Genomic DNA, 20542 nt, shown 5'->3' with positions numbered 1-20542 from the left:
GTTCGCTGCAGTACTGAAGAGAAGGGTGGCTAAGGAACAATAAAGGAACAAAACCACCAATGGAGTCAAAGCTGAATTCTCTAAAGTATATTTCATATCCAAATGCTAATAACATGAGCTGGCTGTGTGCACAGCATCACAGGGCTTCAGGCTGGCGAGGGTCTCCAAGGCTCATGCAGACACACACCAATGCCTAGATCCGATCTATAACAATTCCAGTAAGAGGTTTCTCCCCCTCCTCCCAACACTACCAGGGCCTGGGAGTGCTGGGGCCGCCCACTCCCTCCTCGAAGCTTTAGCTGGAGAAAGTTCTCTCTTCAAGGGAGTACAAATCTGTCCCTCTGTACTTTCCACCCACTGGCTCTAATTCTATCCCTTGCGACCACCACAGAAAGTGTAATCCTTCTCCCATATGTCAGCCCTTCCTTCAAATATTGACAACAGTTATCAAGTCTCTCACGATCGTTGTGGTAGGCTGAAAAATAGCCCTCAAAGACATCCACGCCCTAATTTCCAGCCCTGTCTGTGCCATTATACAGGAAAGGGCTTTGCAGGTGTGGTTACATTAAGGGTCTTGAAGAGAGATTACCCTTGAAGGAGAATATAATCATGAATCAGAGAAAAGGAAATAACACAGGAAGGACAGAGGTAGGCCACAGAAACTTAAAATGCAAGAATCCACTATGGCCACAAGAAGGAATGTAGAAGATAAAATAAAATAATATATCTGAGTCAGGTGCCACTGGCTTATACCTGCAATCCTAGCTACTCAGGAGGTTGAGATCTGAAGATTGTGATTTGAAACCAGCTCAGGCAGGAAAGTCCGTGAAACTCTTATCTCCAATAAACTACTCTGAAAAATCCATAAAGTGGTGCTGTGGCTTAAGTGGTAGAGCACTACCCTTGAGCAAAAAGAAGCTCAGGGATAGCACACAGGCCTAGAGTCCAAGCCCCAGAACTGGCAAAGAAATTAATAATAATAATAATAATAAATCTGATCTGATTATGTCACCAAATTTGTGCCAAGTTCTTATAACACCAATAGGAAACTAATGCAACCATTCTCTTTCCAAACTGAAAGACTTCTTCAACCATTCAGAGGTATTCAGAATCTTTCTTCTGTCTAAACCCTATGTTTTTTCTTTCCTCTAGGCCTGCATCCTACTCCAAGTCCAAACACTTTCCTAGACTTTCTCTCTAGCAGTAATGTGAAAAGTCCTACCCATTTGGTCCACCTGCAATTATCAAGTACATTCTCACAGTAACTGTTCAATAAATAATTATTAAGTTGAAATAAAAAAACTGTTCAAAATTCTGAATAGTTTTTATCTCCTAAAAAATAAAAAGGTCTTATTCTCCAATTCCTCTCAAGCTAAGTAACAATTTAATCTTTAAGCGCCTCAGGTTCCTCCATCTTTTAAGATAGAATAGAGAAAGTATATTAGATAAGTGACTTTTCAATTGTTATTTTCAATTTATGATTCCTTGATTAATATAATCACCATAGAAGCTGAAGATAGAAGTTATCTCTATTATGTATGTTTCAAGTTTCCTAAAAATGGACTTCCTAAACTCTGCATTACTTCAAGTTATCATATAAACTATAAAATTATGAAAATTAAAAAGTTTATTAGTAAACCCAAATGTTTTCACAAATAATGGTTATAACAAGCTTTATCTGCCAACATTAATTCCTCTCAGCAAACTAATGATGCAGTAAAAAGTTTGCTAGACACACTATAATATACATTTTTCCTATAGTGTCATCCACTTTAAAATCTTGAAACTTTTTTCTTCTTTCGTATGTGTGTGGGCTTGAACTCAGGGCTTCTTGTTCTCAATCAAGGCTGGCACTCTACCACTTGAGCCATAACCCATGGATTTTTCTGCTTGGGCTGTTCTGAATCTCCTAAGAAACTAGGATTACAGGTATGAACCACTGATGCCTGCCTTTGATATTCCTTAAGAAAAAAACTCATTCTAGGAGGGAAAAACTGGGAGAGAACAAGGGAGGGAGTGACACTGTCTAAAAAGAAATGTACTCATTACCTGACTTAACTAAGTGTAACCCCTCTGTACATCACCTTTTTAATTACCATTACAAATTTTTAATTAAGAAAAAAACTCATTCTAGGAGGGAAAAACTGGGAGGGAACAAGAGAGGGGGTGACTTACGTAACTGTAACCCCTCTGTATATCACCTTTATAATCACAATTTAAAATTTAAAATTAACGAAAAAGCTAATTCTGTTCATGGATGCTAAAGTAGTACAATGATCACTGTGCTTCCAATTTTTATCACATAGGATTCACTACAATACTCTCTCACGGAATTTCTCTGCAGAAGTTCAGACAGGTCTTTATATATTCTAATCAAATCCAGACACAAGCACTATATTAAGACAGTAGGAAAAGTAAATATGCATAGGATATGGTTCTCAACTCAACTTACTTTCACTCTCATACTAGCGGTCTCATATTTATAAATAGAAAGAGGAAACGATGATAATCTAAGGTAATAACAAATGAGTAACTTAATTAAGTCTCCTAAACAAGGTCAAGAGAGGGGCAGGAGCATGAGTCAGATGGCAGAGCTCTTGCCTAATGAGTGCCAAGGTCCTGAGTTCAAACGCTAGATGAAAGAAAGAAAAAAGAAAGAAAGAAAGAAAGAGAGAGAGAGAGAGAGGGAGGGAGGGAGGAAGGAAGGAAGGTAGGAAAGAAGGGAGAGAGGGAGGGAAGGAGGAAGGAAGGAAGGAAGGAAGGAAGGAAGGAAGGAAGGAAGGAAGGAAGGAAGGAAGGAAGGAAGGAAGGAAGGAAGAAAAGAAGGAAGGAAGGAAGGAAGGACAAAAGGGGGTAATTTTACTGTATATAAATTATATCTCAATACATCTGACACGAAATGGTCACCAGGAGTTCCTAATTGCCAAATTCAATAGCAATTAGTTAAAAGTGACTTGACAATGTTATACTTAAAACAAATTACAGCCAATGCCATATTTATCTATATATCACACTTGATAATCACTCCTTCAGAACCATGTACTTTCTCAGTCATAATTTTTATCATTTTTATTTGACTGGAACCCTAAGAATTTCATCCTGAATTCAAGAAACGGTGTCAAATCTCAAGAATAAATTCTATAATCATTTAACTGTCAGTCTACTCAGGACCTAAATCATTTTCTTCCCCAATCAGCTGTCCTTGCTGATCTCCCTTTTTCTGTCAGCCCTGTATTTTGAAATGGGTTACCTTTGTTGTTGTTTTGTTTTTCTTGGTTGTGGAGCTTGAACTCTGGGCCTGAGTGCTGCCCCTCAGCTCTTCAGCTCAAGGTAAGCGCTCTACCACTTTAGCCACAGCGCCACTTCTGGTTTTCTGGTGGTTTATTGGAGATAAGAGTCTCATGGACTTTCCTGCCTGGGCTGGTTTCGAATCATGATCCTCAGATCTCAGCCTCCTAGGTAGCTAGGATTACAGGCATGAGCCACTGGTGCCCAGCCAAAATGGGTTACCTTTGACACTGCCGTCTTGCCTCCTACAAGCATCAGATCCACCCACCCTGGGATGTCCTCCTCTTCCTTTAAAGTTTTTCATGCCAATCTCCAACTCTCTATCTGACCTACCTATCGGTGACAGAAAAACTATATCTTATTGTTATTATTAATTACAAACACCTCTGCTCAAAATCATTTGCCTATTTTCATTGGCTTTAAGATAAAGTGCAAACTTTCATGACTAGCTTTCAAATACTCCATAATAAGACCTAATCCTGCATATACACACTGCTAACTAGATACATAAAGTAAGCTGGTTTAAAAACTAGAAAATGTTCTGAAGTGATGAACAAAGTGTGTGTGAGCGTAAGAGCAGCTCCTGAGTCTCTCAGCCAGGACAAACAGCAGAAAAGAGAATGCCTCTGCAAGTTTGCAACCGAAGCCAGGGGCCAATCATCTACAGTGGAAAGCTAAGAAGCGCTAGGATTGGCTGGCAAGACCACACAAAGTCAGTATATTTCCCCCTCTAGAAAGCAGAGACGCGTGGAAGAAGCAGAGTATAGAGAAGACAAACTGATGTGAGGGCAGCAGATCACGGGCTGCAAGAGCTTTGGGGCCATGGCTCCGGCAGAGGTACGCAGGCTGCAGTGAAGATACCACCCTCCCGTCTAGTGCTCTTGTGCTCTCGTCTCTGCGATTAAAGAAAGATTCTCTGTGTACATGCAGCTACAATTACCATAATACTTATGGGTAAAAAATACCACAAAATATTAAAGATATTGACATGAGGCATCCTCATCAGAGATTTCAAGTTTCACTGCAGGGTAAGATGTGCTCAGACTCCTTACTAAGAAGCTACAAATTCCCACATAGGTCACACCCTCTCACGTCTTTGGCTTCATCACCTACAACCCTATTCCAGAAAATGTGAGCCCAAACTTGCACTGCCTCCTCTTCGTAGAAGACACATGAGCAGTTAGCACATAAACATAATGCAGAATAAAGTCGGTAACAGGGAAATTTAGTTTTATATACTCCAAGGTGTGGATGACTGCAGCTGGGGAAGAGTTCATGTTCCTCTGTCTTTAGTGCTCTGCTATTAACAGCACTCAGCTCCCCAGCACACCAGGTTCTTCTATAATTTTAGTGTGCACAAGGCTCATGGTGGTCTTCCCCACAGCCCACAATCACTGCATTTGGTCACTGCTAAGGATGCTGTAGCCAACTAGGACAACAGTGACAGCAGCTGGGAAGACAAACACAGTGGCAAGCAATTCTGCAGCATTTCTATCCTCAGACATAACAGATGCAAAGACCTCGTACCACAAACAGTGGGGCCACGTAATAACAAGAATTAGTTAAGAATTACTTTTCAGTATTATCTTTGGTTGCATTTACTTATACTTGAATGCAACTTGTATACTTGCATTTGACAACTTGCAAAATTCCTGAATTTTTTTTTCATTTAAAAAAGAAAAAAAGCCAGGTGCCAGTAATCCTAGCTACTCAGGAGGCTGAGATCTGAGGATTTCGGTTCAAAGCTAGCCTGGGCCGAAAATCCATGAGACTCATCTCCAATTAGCCACCTGAAAACTGGAAGTGGCACTGTGGCCAAGTGGTAGAGCACTCACCTTGAGCTCAAGAGCTCAGGGACAGCGCCCAGGCCCAGAGTTCAAGCCCCATGACCGATCCACCTCCTCACCCCTGCCTTAAAAAAAAAAAACCCTAGCCAGGAATATAGTTCAGTGGTAGAACATATGCTTAGTATGCAAAAGGCCCTTGGTTCAATTCCCAGCACTGTAAGAAAACCCATTTAATCTGCTCAATTTCTGTCCAGAATAACTGATCTTGTAAAATGAAGGTTTTAAAATTAATATGCATTTGCTGATTGACAAATCATAATTTTATTATGGGATATAATGTGGTAATTTGGCGGGGGGTTGTATTTGGTTTTTGCTAGTACCAGAGTTTAAACTCAAGGCCTCATGCTTTATGACTGGCCCCATATCACGAACTTCAGCCAAACCTCCAGCCCAGCTTTTTCACTAGTTTTTTTTTTTTTTTTTTTTTGGGGGGGGGGGTCTGGTCCAGGGGCCTGAACTCTGGGCCTGGGCACTGTCCCTCAGCTCTTCAGGTCAAGTCCAGCACTCTACCACTTGAGCCACAATGTCACTTCCAGCTTTTTCTGCTTATGTGGTGCTGAGGAATCAAACCCAGGGCCTCAGGCATGCAAGGCAAGTGCTCTACCACTGAGCCACCTTCCCAGCCCCCTCACTGGTTATTTTTGAACTGGCTTCGAATCTCAATCCTCTTAGCCTCCTGAGAATCTAGGATTACAGATAGGAGTCTTTATGGAAAAAAAAAAAACATGGTGATTAAATCAAGCTCATTAACACACCTGTTTTCCGATCATTTTATGGGAGAACTAAACTTACTGTTATTTTGAAACACATAGTGCATTATTACTAACTATAGTCACCTAAAAGATCTGTAAAAGATCCCAAAAACTATTGTCCTTGTCCTTCTGAAACTTTATACCTCGTGGTCAGTTCCTAGACCTTGAAATGGTCTTGTAAAAGTATGGCCGTGCAGGCCCAGGCACCCCTGGTAAAAACTCTCAGCTAAAGCTCTTTCTCCCAATTAGAAATCTTTTCTTTACTCTGAATTCAGATCCCCAGGAAAATTTCCTACTGGGCAGTCTCTCTAAGCCACAGGAAGCACAGACTGCTGGCCAGCTCATAAACTGTTGATTTGGTTAAGGTGCTCTCCCTGTCAGAGATGTCCGTGGCCTGCCGGGAAGGCTGGGGTCAAATGACCTGAAAGCCTGACCGTACAGCAGCAGGTATGGCAGGCAGGTCAAACACAGCTAACTTGAACACAGGTCACTGCAGATGCTAGCAGCAGGTGTGGCAGGTAGGTGAAATAAAACTAACCTTGAACACAGGTCACTGCAGATGTTAAAATCCACTATCTCTATCATTATTACAACTCCTGGCCATTTCAAAAAGAAAATTACAAGAAATAACAGTAAGTTATCAAGAATAGACTGTGATTAAAATACGATGCTCAAAGTGAGTATGTGGGAAAGGAGAGCCTGACATTCAATCCACCCCGTGGTAGGCCTTTCTGAAATGACCAAGCTAGAAAACCAAACTGCGTCTTCCAGACTCTTTTGCAGCTAATTGCCCAGTGCAGACTGGATTCCACTACTAAGATGCCAGATACGAGACAGAGAAGACAGAGGTGAAGGAAAGCCCATCATCTGTGGCTTTTGGCTGATTTCAGCCTATAAACAAGGTTAGGAAGGTATCAGTGTCTAGACACCAGCTTTGAACTAAGACAAAAAGAGACTTTCCATTTAGAGTGAGGGACTTCAACTGAGAGGTTCTGCAGCAATAAACCACAGCTGATATTTCCTTTTGCAAGAGCAACTGCTAAACTTTTAGGGATTTGTTAAGTTGTTAAACATAGCCACTATTAAGAACTAAGTTGTATAAAATGATAAATACATTAATGCTAAAAATCAAAGGCCATAAATGCTGAAAATGAATCATTTTCGAATTAACTGTGCAGGCAAGCAGAAGCAGCGGTGGTGGCGGATGGGGTATTCATGAGCATCCAGGAAGCACTGCCACACAGAGGCTGGTGCAGCTAAGATGGCAACAGTGGTGGCAGTGACACCCTTGAGCAGAACTCTGGTGGCATTTTTTCATCCCATTTCACAGACAACCCAAGTGCCACTGCCTGACTGTGGCACAAGTGGCAACTTCCGTGGCCAATTGTTCCAAACTGTACTGGAAGTCATTCTCTGACGCTTTCAGCCCAGAGTCCAACCCCCACCCTTTCAAGGACTGCCTACACAACTAATTCCCTCCTTCAGCCCTTTGTTTCCTGTACTGCACCTGACTGCAAACCAATAGTGTTTGAGTAATTATGCCCACACTCATGATGCTCGCTCACACACTGGAGGTTAAGCATTAGCCTATTCATCTCCCCTAGTGAACACCAGCTTCACAGAATGCCCACCTCACACACCCCACCCCACCCTGTCCTCACACATTTGAGCTCTCGAACCTCAACGGTGGCTAGATCTAACATCTACCTGACTTCACCCTGCAGGAGCACAGTCCTTCCTGCCAGCCACATCCACCCCCACTAACACCAGCCACATTTGAGGCTCCTTGAGACAGAGCCCCATAATTCATCTTCTGCCCTAAACATCTCCCCAAGCTATCCCCCTAACAAGCCAAGGGGGAAAAGTAAAAGGGCAGCTGTCTCCGGTTCAGGCTTGGATACAAAAAGCAGGCTCTGAGGTCAACCTATAGCACAGCAGCAACTACTCAGACAGAGTTTACTAAAAGCATGGGGAAGAGCAGGAAAAGTAGTTCTCTAAGTCCAGCAAAAATACATACTTAAATATTTAACTGATGGACTAAGCCAACAACTTTGTGATTGTTTAAAGCTTAGCCATAAGCTATAGCACTATGGAAAGCTAGACACACCATGAAAATCTGTCACGGGCTCCAACCCTTGGGTTACAACCACTGCCCCTTGCACACCACGCAGGCCGAGAGCCTGGCAAACCGAGTCTAGCAGATTACACTTCTTTCTAAAAGAATGCAGATACCAAAAGGAGAACATGTTGAACAGTTCAGTTTTTTCCACCATTTTTCCACATTCTTATGTCAGAAGCCAAAGCACTCAAAGAGTGACCAGGGTTCTAGTTTCCAATCTGCCAGCGTTGCTTACCAGTAGACCGACCATCACATCCTTACCTACAGAGCAGGGTACTGACTGGACTGACTAAGCCCAAACAGAAACCTAATAGCACAAACACTCAAAGTACGAGTGGCAACACCCCACCCATGCTTTGAACTGCCTGTTGGTTCAGTACTCAAGCCTGCAGGGAGACAGGTCGGCATGGATACGAGTGCCTCTTCTATCTAGCCTGACTAAATTGTACTCAAGTGACATACACTTTGAAAAGAGACTGCATACTTACTTACGCAGTCTTTCTGATCCACCCTAGAACATTTTCTCAGCTACCTGTCTCAGGAAGAGTGTGCTAACACACCCCTTCCTGGCTAGTGAATTACACAGCAAGAGGCCAGGCAACAAGAGAACAAGGTATTATTTCCAATACTGAGTATGCAACCCTCCCAGTATATTCATCTGGAAAGTAGCAAGGCTCTTAAGATTTACCTGCTTGAATTGTTCTCTCACAACTAGCAAGATTAAGACTGACTTTCCACTTGCTTAATAATTCTTGTGAAATCATGTCGTTTAGCTGAACAGATTAACTATATCACTACAAACTGTTTAAAAACAGAACTAACAATGAAGTACTTGCCCAATGTTTTACTGCATTTAACACCCACTCACACAATTCAGGATTGTAGAGTTTTTCCTTTTACAAAAGAAAGGCATACTAATATTCTAGCCAGAAAATGAAAAAGACCTAATGTTCCCTCCTGTATATAGGGAGAAATACCACCTGACTAAAAGCTTCCCTCAGGCCGGGTATTGGTGGCTCATGCCTGTAATCCTAGCTACTCAGGAGGCTGAGATCTGAGGATGGCGGTTCAAACCCAGAAGGAAAGTCCGTAAGACTCTTATCTCCAATAAACCATCAGAAAACGGGAAGTGGCGCTGTGGCTCAAGTGGTAGAGCACTCGCCTTGAGCTGAAGAGCGCAGGGACAGCGCCCAAGCCCACAGTTCAAGCTCCACAACGGAAAAAAACTTCCCCTCAGGAAGACGTGAATGACAGTGTACGTTCTCTGAACCAAGTGAGGCAGGTAGAATGCCTGACACAGGGTTGTTACTCAGGAAATGACAGCAAGGATACCACAACAGGTCCCCACAGAACATTCCTACTGGACTCAGAGCAAGAGGATCTGAACTCAGGATGTTACCAAAGGGACACATTTTGTCACATTACCCTTACCATTACTTTGTAAGGTAGCTTGCTAGCAACCCTAACTGTATTCAGAGGAAAGTAAACTTTCATTAGCAGGTTCATGCATTCCTTCCTATATCAAATATTAAAGTTAGTGAATAGAATCCTTAGCTAAAATTAATATTTTGACAATGTTTTCTGACAAAAGCTACTGAGATAGGTTAAGATACAGTGCTGTGAACAAAGGAAGGGAAAATATTTAATGGATTTCATGATGTAATCAATTCACCAAATTAATATCAAGTGCCCTGCTCATTATAGGCCTTTTGGCAGGAATTTTCCAAATGCAATCAAAATACATTCTTGGGAGGTTTAAATTAATGTAAAAATATGAAGTCCCTCCTATGATAATTCATTCTTCTTTCCTCTCTTCCCTTCCTGGCCTCTTTTGTCTCTCTCTCCGTCTCTCTATCTCTATCTATCTTTCTCTCTCCTCTCTCCCTCTCATTGGTTGGTTGGTGTTTTGAGACAAAACTTCTTTATGTAACCCAAATGGCCTAGAACTCAACTATATATCCCAAGCTGGTCTCAAACTCTCAATCCTTCTGCCTCAACCTACGGAGTGCTGGGATCACATATGTTCACCACCCTTGGCTCTATATTATTCTTCCTCTAGCAAATCACACTGAATCCCATGGATGTGTACTTTCATGTACAATAACTATATTTGCCAATAACCTACAAATATTTAGTATTCACTAAAGATACAACTATTAGATGACACTGAGCAAAACACCTACTGTGCATGTTACCCTTAAAATAAAGGTGAATGTTACAATTATTTTTAGCTGGGAATGGTGACATATAATGTAATCCTAGTATATGGGAGGCTGAGGCAGGAGGTCACAGTTCCAAGGCCCTGTAAATCATTATCATCATCATCAACCTATAATTCGAGCTACTCAGGAGACTGAGATCTGAAAATTGAGCTTTGAAACCAGCTCAGGCAGGAAAGTATGAGACTTCTTTCTATTAACCAGCCAAAAAAAAAAAAAAAAAAAGCCAGAATTGGAGCTGTGGCTAAGTGGTAGAGTGCTTGAGTGAAAAACTCAGGGACAGCACCCAGGCCCTGGGTTCAAGTGCCACAAAGGCACTAGTAATAATAACACTAAATACATAAGATTGTTTTATAGTGCCAAAGCTAAAGACATTAATACAGTAATTAAAATACAAAACGGGGGCTGGGAAGGTGGCTGAGCAGTAGAGTGCTTGCCTTGCATGCATGAAGCCCTGGGTTTGATTCCTCAGCACCACATAAGCAGAAAAAGCTGGAAGTGGAACTGTGGCTCAAGTGGTAGAGAGCTAGCCTTAAGCTGAAGAGCTGAGGGACAGCGCTGAGGCCCAGAGTTCAGGCCCCACCACCGACCAAAAAAAAATACAAAACAGGGTTAAATAACACTTAGAGCACTCACCCCCCTCTTCGGCTCTCCACCCCTAGCCTGTTGGAGTATCTCTGCTTCCCCAGTGGAAGCAGAAATATAAACAAAGAGGGTTGTATTTTATCCTGCAATTCTACCAAATAACTTTTTTTAATAATTAAATAGGTACCAAATTATACCCCACTTAAATAGTATTTCATAGTTAGGAATCAGTAAGGTAGTTCCTTTATGTAGAACTTCTGAGATCATAGTTAAAGGTATTATTAGGGTGCCCTTAGGAATAATATAGTAATGATTCTGCCTCAATCTATGTTTTAAAATGCAAAATACCTTGGGAAGCAATTAGCTCAGAATTTCATTGCCAAAATGACATAATATTAAATCTAAAAACTTCATTATTTAACTAGACTAATAATCATTCTCTTGCTACCATAGTAATTAAATGATCCTCCAAAGTATTCCATCTATCTACCCAAGAACAGCGGCATTAAGAGAATCTTATCTGATGTTTTTTAAAGATAAAAATGTTATAAGCAGGGGCTGGGAAGGTGGCTCAGTGGTAGAGTGCTTGCCTTGCATGCATGAGGCCCTGGGTTCGATTCCTCAGCACCACATAAGCAAAAAGAAAAAAGCCAGAAGTGGCGCTGTGGCTCAAGTGGTAGAGCGCTAGCCTTGAGCTGAAGAGCTAAGGGACAGTGCCCAGACCCAGAGTTCAGGCCCCATGACCGGACCCAAAAAAAAAAAAAAAAAATGTTATAAGCAGTATGTCTAAGTTGTAAGTATCGAGGTATCTACATCTCAAATTTTAAGCATAAATTTTTACATGGAAACAGCTTTAGATTAAAAACATCAGATATAATATCTGACAAAACCAGTGTCTCAGTTTTAGTCTATAATGTACATTTATTTTTAATAGCTTTTTAACTATGTACTATATTGTTGGCCTCCAATTCAGATAGATTGCATTTTAGGAGCATTTTCTGCACTTCTCTACCTCCTAAAGTTCATTTATTAATGTAGCGCTACTTATACCTGGCTACAAAATTGACATGTCACCACACCTGACCAATAGAATACCTCTGGCAACTGGTCTAAGAGATAGGTTCAAGGCCTATCCACGTTTCTAAATAATGTTTGGTATTGTAAAAACCCAGAGTCAGTAAACTTTAAGGAGCTCTTATGACTTAAGAGTTCAGAGCTACCTTTTTTAGTATGCCCAGAGTCTAGCTAAGAAAGAAGCTAAGTAGGAAGACAAGAGAGCCACACAATAGCCCAAGTGACCATCACCTGAGAATAGATCAACATGGATTTTTACGTGCTTAAGTCAGAAAATTTCTTCTTGGCCTAAAATTAACTTCAGTAAAGTTTGTCCTGCTACAGAATTCTCATAGCTGGCATGTGAATTCCAATTTTATTTACTTTATACTTTTCCTGATATCTACACAGTCACAAAATACCTACTACTAATTACATAACTATATCCAAAGAGTAAAAAATCTCTTTAGGACTACTCTGTAACAGTAGCATTTCAAAAGCAAAATACTGTAGTGGAAGAAAAAATAAAATAAATTTGACCTAATTCTATATAAGTTCAAAAACATAAATTATATACTAACAAACACTTTTCCTCCCTGGTATTTTCATTTCATAAAACTACTTGTGTTACATGTCATCATGGATAGTAAAATCTAATTTTTCAGTCATACATAATTCCCGATCAAAACAAGATACATATGTTCTTGACTCAAAACAAAAAAAAAAAAAAACTTTAAAATGTTATGCACATAGAAAAAAACATAGCAATGAGTTTTAAATGCCAGAGAATTTTATGCAGCTCAGTTACTGTTCATGTTCTACAGCCTTGGCAATAAGACAAAACAGATTCTAGATTTTTCAATTCCTTCCCATTACATAACATTTTAAAAAATCCTAAACATCCAATTTTGTAGAAAGCAAATAAATTGTGTCAGAAGGTTATATTCTTTTATTTCTTTCTGAACACTATTTCTGGTGTGTGTTAAAAAAAAAAATCTGTAATACAACCTGCCATTTCTCCAGTATTAGATATCACAAGTCAACTTACAGCCCCCAGGTGCAGTCCGCATTCCCCTGGTGTGGGATGACTGAAACAGTGGGAGACTCTCCTCAGAGCCACTGCAATGGGTTAGTGGCTGTGTTCAGACCAAGGTGCCGGGGTGGGAGGGAAACTGATAAACTGACCACCTGAAACCGGCAGCCAATTAGCTACGACTTAGCCGGAGTTAGAGTAGAAGTATATTTTCAGTCCCTTTAACTACACTAGCAATTTGCTTTTTCCTATAAAATTGGCTAGGCTTCCCAAGCAACTCAAATAAACCCATTAACCAAAAAAGTGGTACTAATGATAATATAAAATCAGCTACATTATGGGTTAAGAAGAATATTCATAGTGCCACATTATGAGTTAAATGCAGCTAGAGGCACTAAAAATATTAAGACCTTTGTCAGCATTATTACTAGGAGAAAATACATTTCATGTTCAATTTTTTAAGTAAGAGATAATTCATAATAGAGCTACCTACACACTTAAGCAATTAATGACTCCTTCCTATTTTCTAATTATTTAATAGTGTGAATTCTGTACAAAATACAATATTTTTTTATACCAACACACAATGGAACTATACAGATGGTATACCTTGTACAATGTTTTATACTATTTTTCTCCTCCTCTCCTTATCTATCTACTGAAGACACCCAAGTTCTACTCAAACATGTCCATCTTTCAAAGCCAAGGTAAGTTTGTAGTTCTTCATAATCCTTTCTCTAACCAGCCAAGTCAGAAAAGGACAGTAGCATAGACCCTACCAACACATAAATAAGAATGAGAGCTTTTCTCTTACATCATGTTCACTCTTCCACAAATTCACTGTTTATAGGTGCTGGGAATAATTTCTTAGAATTAAAAGATAAATGGTTTTGGTAAACTATTTTTAATACAAGCAAGTTACTTCATCTAGCATTAAACCAAAATAGAGAATTACTCCAATACTAGTGGCATAGAAGACTCATGTTACCTATTTTTATGATCAGCATGGGGCTTCAAGTACACCTACATATCCCCCTTTCACCTCAGACTCCTGCCCCAGCTCACCAGCGTTTATAGGACATTATGCTATACAACCTATCACTTGGGCCAATCTTTCTGGAAGTGGATGGTGTAATTTATCTAGAGAGTTTTAAATAGAGGGAGAAAATGGGAAAAGCTAAAGCCCTTCTTACAGGTAGGTGGTATTCCACCAAGTTCTGTGATTCTTGAAACCAGACCATTTCTGACTCACTTTGACACAGTGTGCTGTGGGGGCACCACTAAGTGTTGGTTGAGAAATGTGTCCCAGTAATACAACTTGGCATTGTCTCTGTAAAAGTAAAATAAGCACCTTTTTCACAGAAAGCATTCTGAATAGTATTTGTTCTTCAAGGACCAGAAAAGCAATTTGTGGATTTGTCTCTTCCTTCACAAACAAGTCTCTTCTCCAAGCTACTGAAAAGCTATGGAAAAGCTTACCACCCATACCAAATTTTGTTATACCATTGATTTACATAAAGTATCAAGCAGATTTTTTAAGAAGCAACAGAATTTCTCTCTCATAACAGGAAGTTATGAAGATTATATGTTCCAAAAAATCAGTTTTAGTAATAATTTGAATAAAATGAAAAAAAGATCTGAAAACTGAAAAGGCCAAATGTTAAGTGTGTTTATTCCATGAAAAATCACAAGAAATTATTGTTTTGTTTTGCCAGTCCTGGGGCTTGAATTCAGGGGCTGGGCCTTGTCCCTGAGCCTCTTTATGCTTAAAACTAGCACTCTACCACTTGAGTCACAGCCCCACTTCCAGCTTTTTCTGAGTAGTTTATTGGAGATAAGTGTCTCATGGACTTTTTTGCCTGGGCTGGTTTTGAACCTTGATCCTTAGATCTCAACCTCTTGAGTAGTTAGGATTACAGGCATGAGCCAGTAATTTTTAAAAAATACTTCTACAGCCAAGCACTAGTGGCTGATACCTGTAATCCCAGCTACTCAGGAAGCTGAGATCTGAGGATGTTGGATCCAAGCTAGCCCAGGCAGAGAAGTCCATGAGACTCTGATCTCCAATAAACTATTCAGAAAAAGCTGGAAGTGGGGCTGTGGCTCAAGTGATGTACAGCACTAGCTTTGAGCACAAAGCTGCTCAGGCACGGTGCCCACCCAGGCTGAGTTCAAGTCCCAGGACTGGCACCAAAAAAAAAATAAACAAAACACCCAAAACCCAAAAAAACTTAAACAGCTGGGTGGCAGTGGCTAATGGCTGAGATCTGAGAATCACAGTTTGAAGCCAATCTGAGTAGAAAGAATCTTTGAGACTCTTATGTCCAATTAACCATGGAGGAAAAAAAAAGCCTGAAGTGGAGCTATGGTTCAAGTGGTAGAGTGCTAATCTTGAGCTAAAAGCTCAGGGACAGAACCGAGGCTCTGAGTTCAAATATCAGCACCCAAAAGCAAAAACAAAAAGTAAGTGAAATTTAGTAGACTCAACTGTAAGAAGTCTAGATGTAAAGAGAAGATCAGTAAAGCAACCAAATTGATATAAAAGTGAACAAAATTAAATATATGAGCTATCTATAAGATATCTAGACATAGAACTCTACAGAATGACACCAAAAAAAAAAAAAAAAAGCTAAGTACAAAGATGTTAATGATATACAAGAAGTCAATAAATCTAAGCAGCTCAGTTCTGCAGCCTCTTTCCTACAGGTCTGTGACCCAGACCAGAGATGTCATATCAAGAATCCTTAACCTGAGTCACAAAGGTATTTAAGACCTTTAGAGTGGCAACAATAACATTACAAAAATTTAGAAAAGTGGTGACTTTTCATGTAAAGATGATAAATTATCATGCTATTGTCCCTAATAAAGGGGGCTGCTCTGCCCAATATCTGGTTTTATTCTTAATTTTTAAAACACGGTATCCAATAACTTCTGACATTGCAAACCTAGATATGTGCTAGCAATTAACTCTTATTTCTCTTCTTCTCTTCTTCAGACTTTACAAACACATAACAAAACCCATGGAAGCCCTGAATTAGTCACTAAACCAAAAAACAACAACAACAAAACCCAAGAGGTGAAGACAGTTTTCATTATTTGCATATTATAAACATTCCTTATTTAAAGCACCTAATACGGTGTTTTGTTTTGTTTTTTAACCAAAGGGGAATGTGTTTCTAGGAATAATTTCATTTAAACAAAATTCCCCTAGACACTGGATGTCCCAGAGTTCACAGGGAACTTTTACCAACAGTTATAATTATATGTCATTTAAAGCAAACTGTACCACTGGTTCCCTGTGATTCTCATCCCTAGATAGAGTACAGCAGCAGGCGATGTCTTCACACACTTAAAGACTAGAGCAGAGCTCAATCTTCAACTGGAACAAGCCATGCAACTTACAACTGCTGAAACATGTATTTAAAGGTATATTAAGAAGTGAATAGCTGGGCACTGATGGTTCATGCCTGTAATCCTAGCTACTCAGGAGGCTGAGATCTGAGAATGGCAGTTCCAAGCCAGCCTCAGCAGGAAAAGTCCATGAGACTCTTATCTCCAATTAACCACCAGAAAACTGGAAGTGGTGCTGTGGCTCAAGTAGTAGAATGCTCAGCTTGAGCTAAAGAGCTGAGGGACAATGCCCAGGCCCAGAGTTAAAGACCCAGGAACAACAACAAAGAATCAGGTGATTAAATGGGTCAAGCAATAGGCAGATCTAAAGATTTATTCTAAAAGCAAGAAAAGTACTGTTAAGTACTGTAGTAGTATTGTAACAATAAACTCCCTCAATCTCTCAGGAAAAGCCTCAAATAGGAACCAAGTTTTTAAAGAGCTATTTTTAATGATCCATTAAAGATTATAACAAAAGGGGGGAAAACTATTCTAAGTCAAAGCTAAATACAGCTATTGCCAGAAAGAACCTTCCCTAAATCATGGGATACTGGCTTGGGCAGGATTCGGATAGCAGGACAGAATGGGCAGTAGAGGGTTAGAAGGGGGAGGGGGCAGCTACAGCCTAAGCCCAGCCCATCCTTCCACCAGGGGCTGGGCAGAGGACAATATAAAATCATTCCATTAACCTCACCTCTCAGAAATGATTGTTTTCCTCTTTAATTGTGCTAATTTCAAATGACATGTTATGAAAGTACAGTTAACAGTCACTAGTCAAGAAAGTTAAGTATAATTTGTAATACCTTTTAAACTGAAAAATCTCATAGTTTAAAGAAAAGGAAAAATGAGTAGAGCAAATTTTTTCTTAAAATTCATATTTTCATCCTTGTCCAAATGAATCACAAGAGTACAGATTCTTATTCCCTCTAGAGGTAACCTGTTGCTTTTAATAAAACCCAAAGTTCTACAGATAGCCTCAAATTCTTAATTTCTAATATTTAAGTCCTTATGTATAGCCTGAAAAAAATCTATTTTAGTATAAAATAGATTTTGCTCTTAAGCAAAGCCATTTAATATTATATCTAACATGAGATTAAAAATTTTAAATTATAACTTGCTTAGAACCAAGAACTGTAATCTCAAATGACACAGATATAGTGGTATCCATTAGAAATTACTGCGGCAGAGTACATCTTTAAAGTACCACCAAATTCAAGCAAAAACAAAAACAAGAGCTGGAGGTGTGGTTCAAGTGGCCGAACAGCTACCAAGTAAGAGAGAGGCCCTGAGTTCGAACATCAATACATACAAAAAAGGCCTATTATCATTCATTATTACAGAATGTAGTTATAAGTTATTCCCTCTGTCCTATTAGAAGAGGGACAGTTTCTTCTGGTTGCCAAGAAAGCAACGTTTTACTGCAGATTGCCAACTGCAGTCTTGGCTACAGGAAGCGTATCTGATGTAGTTCACATCGCTGCACACATTCTACTACCTGACACGCTGTCTTAAATCTTACGTGAAGGTCAAATATGTGTGACTTGGCACCAAACTAATCTGAAGGCGCTTTCTCCAGCCTAACAAAAAGAAGTCACAACGATCTGGAGTACCCACCTTCCTCCTCCTCTATGGAACAGGAGCCGTGCTCCACCTGCTCGAGACCGGCCCCGGGCCCGAGGCAGGCCTTTTCTGTGCTCCGTGTTTGCGTGTATTTCGCGTGTGTTTTACATGTTTCACGTATATTTACGTGATCTGAGTATATTCACGTGTTTGTGTTTTGTGTGTTTTACATGTTTTGAGTGTGCTCGCGTGTGGTTTGTGTGTTTTACGTCTATTTCACGTGTATTTTACGTGTATTTCGACTGTTTTCCCCTGTATTTACGTGTGTCTCAGAGAGCCTCGCTGGGCTGACGCGCCCCCGGGAGCGATCCGGATTAGAAACGTCTCGAACGCCATCCGCCAGACCCGGGCGTGGCGGAGGGGCCGAGCGGCTCCGGGAGGCTGTGGGTGTGTTGCGCACCGCGCACTCTGTTCCTCCAACCGCGGCCCCACAGGCCAGAGCTGTTGACAGCCGTGTGGGCCGGGCGCCGGGCTGTGCCCGGAGAGACCGGGGTCAGAGGCCGGGGGTCAGCGCCCGGACTGGGAAAAGAGCAAAGTGAGGGGACGGCGCGGGGACTCTCCTCCGGAGCCAGAGCGCTCGGCGGGGAGGAGGCGCCCCGCCCGCGGGCGGCACGGCGGGCACCCCGCGACCCCCGCCCCTCCCCCGTCGGAGGGCCGCCGCGCAGGCCTCAGTTTTCCCGGTAGTCAAGATGGGAAGCAGCCGCGCCTCCCCGCCCTCGGGCCGGCCGGGGCTCCCAGGGAGGCGCGGGAAGGCCGGGCCGCCGCCGCCGCGCCCCGTCGTCCATCCCCGCGCCCCGCATCCCCGCCGCCCCGCATCCCCGCCGCCTACCCGGCCTGACGGTCCGCAGGCGCACCGGCTCGCGGAAGTGGCGGAGGACGGCGCGCGTGTCCCGCAGCGTGAGCCCGCTGACCGGCGTGCCGTTCACCTCCAGCAGCACGTCCCCCGGGCTGGGCGCGCGGCCCGACACCACGCCGCAGCCGCCCGCGCCCGTGCCCGCGCGCAGCCGCCCGAGGTACGGGAACTCGCCGCGCTCGGCGCCGCCGCGCACCTCGGCGCCCAGGTCGGCGCCGGGCCCGGGCCCGGCCACGGAGCACTCCTGCACCTTGCTCAGCCAGTGTCGCTTCCTCCGCAGCGTCCGCGACATCTCCAGCGCGCCGCGGCATGGGCGCCGCCGGGCCGCGAGGCCGCCGCGGGCGGGGAGGGGGGGGCGCGCCGACGGCGGCCCGGGCGGCGGGAGAGGCCGCGGTGGGGCCCGGAGCCGCGGAGCCGGGGCGCGGAGAGCGGCACTCGCCCGCCCGCGCCGCCCGGAGACTGCCGCTTTCAAACCCACCGCAGCCGCCGCCGCCGCCTCGCCGCCGCCTCCCCGCGCCGGCCGCCCGCGCCCTTCCCTCAGCCCGGCCCGCCCCCTCCCGCCGCGCGGCGCCCGGCGCGCTGCCGTCACAGGCCGGGAGCCCGGGAGCCGGCCCTGCTCGCCACGCTCGCGCGCCGGGGATTGGCCTCCGGCACGCAGGGGGCGGGCCCTCGGCGAGGAGGAGGCGCTCCGATTGGGCGAGGGGGTGGAGAGGCGGGCACTAGGATGACTGAAGTTCGGAGAGAAGTTACAAGCGGGCGGGGGAGCGGCGAGGGGCCGGAGGGGAGCGGGGAGCGGCGGGCAGGGGAGCGGGGAGCGGCGGGCAGGGGAGGCGGCGGCGGAGGCGCCGCCCGAGGCCCGGGACTCCGGAGGGGCGTGGCCGGCGGTCGGAGCGGGGGGCGGCGCGGGCCCGGTCCCCGCCGGCCGCCGGCTTGGCTTCAGTGTCGTGGTCGCTGCAGTCGTTATTATTGAAGGCCCGGCGCCCAGGGCCTCCGGACCCGAGGGTCGTGCGGACACGGCCGCCGGACCGTGCGGGCCGCGGGGTACCCGGGCCGTCCTCCCCGCCTGCGAACCCCTGACGCCCCGGCCTGACCGCCTTCTGATCCCTGACCCCCCCCCCCCCCCGTCCTGCCGCCCTCCTGGCCTCCCGACCCCTGACCCCCGCCGGCCCGGCCGCCCCTTCCAGTCTGTCCTGGGGTCTCCAGTCTGCAGCGAACACACTTGGCCTCCCGGGCGTCCTGTGTAAACCGCCACCTCCCCGCAGGCACCGGCTCTGCTTCCGTAGATGGACCAGGGACGGAGTCTCCCTCCGCCAGTCCTTCCAACCATGACCGGGACTCGAACACCCAGAGTGAGCCTGCGCACAGTGTGACCTGCGTGCACAGTGTTACCTGCACACACAATGTGACCTGTGCACACTGTGTGATCAATGCAGTGTGACCTGTGCACAGTGTGAGCCTGTACACACAGTGTGAGTCTGTGCACACAGTGTGACCTTTGCACAATGTGAGCCTGTGCAGTGTGACCAGTGCACAGAGTAACCTGTACCTGTACCCAGTGTGATCTGTGCACACAGTGTGAGCCTGTACCCAGTGTGACCCTGTACACACAGTGTGACCCTGTGCACACAGTGTAACCCTGTACACAGTGTGAGCCTGTACACACCGTGAGCCTGTGCACACAGTGTGACCAGTGCACAGAGTAACCTATACCTGTACCCAGTGTGACCCTGTACACACAGTGTGACCCTGTGCACACAATGTGACGCTGTACACACAGTGTGAG

At 43.9% G+C, this 20542-nt stretch overlaps 1 protein-coding gene across 2 annotated transcripts in view; it reads right to left on the bottom strand.

Annotated features, from left to right (window-relative positions):
- The window catches only part of Magi3 (membrane associated guanylate kinase, WW and PDZ domain containing 3), a 154407-nt gene extending 135341 nt beyond the window's left edge, over positions 1-19066 (bottom strand). For both annotated transcript variants that reach the window (XM_070006369.1, XM_070006370.1), the window contains exon 1: positions 18736-19066. In XM_070006369.1, the coding sequence (XP_069862470.1) occupies positions 18736-19051 (316 nt within the window). In that variant the 5' untranslated portion in view covers positions 19052-19066. The remainder of the gene's footprint in view (positions 1-18735) is intronic.
- Positions 19067-20542: the final 1476 nt, after the last annotated feature.

This window comes from Dipodomys merriami, unplaced genomic scaffold (genome assembly GCF_024711535.1).
Source record: "Dipodomys merriami isolate MVZ:Mamm:240054 unplaced genomic scaffold, mDipMer1.0.p SCAF_7, whole genome shotgun sequence".
Classification (NCBI taxonomy): Eukaryota; Metazoa; Chordata; class Mammalia; order Rodentia; family Heteromyidae; genus Dipodomys; species Dipodomys merriami.
The sequence above is the reverse complement of the archived record's forward strand: the minus strand, read 5'-3'. Positions and strand labels throughout refer to the sequence as shown.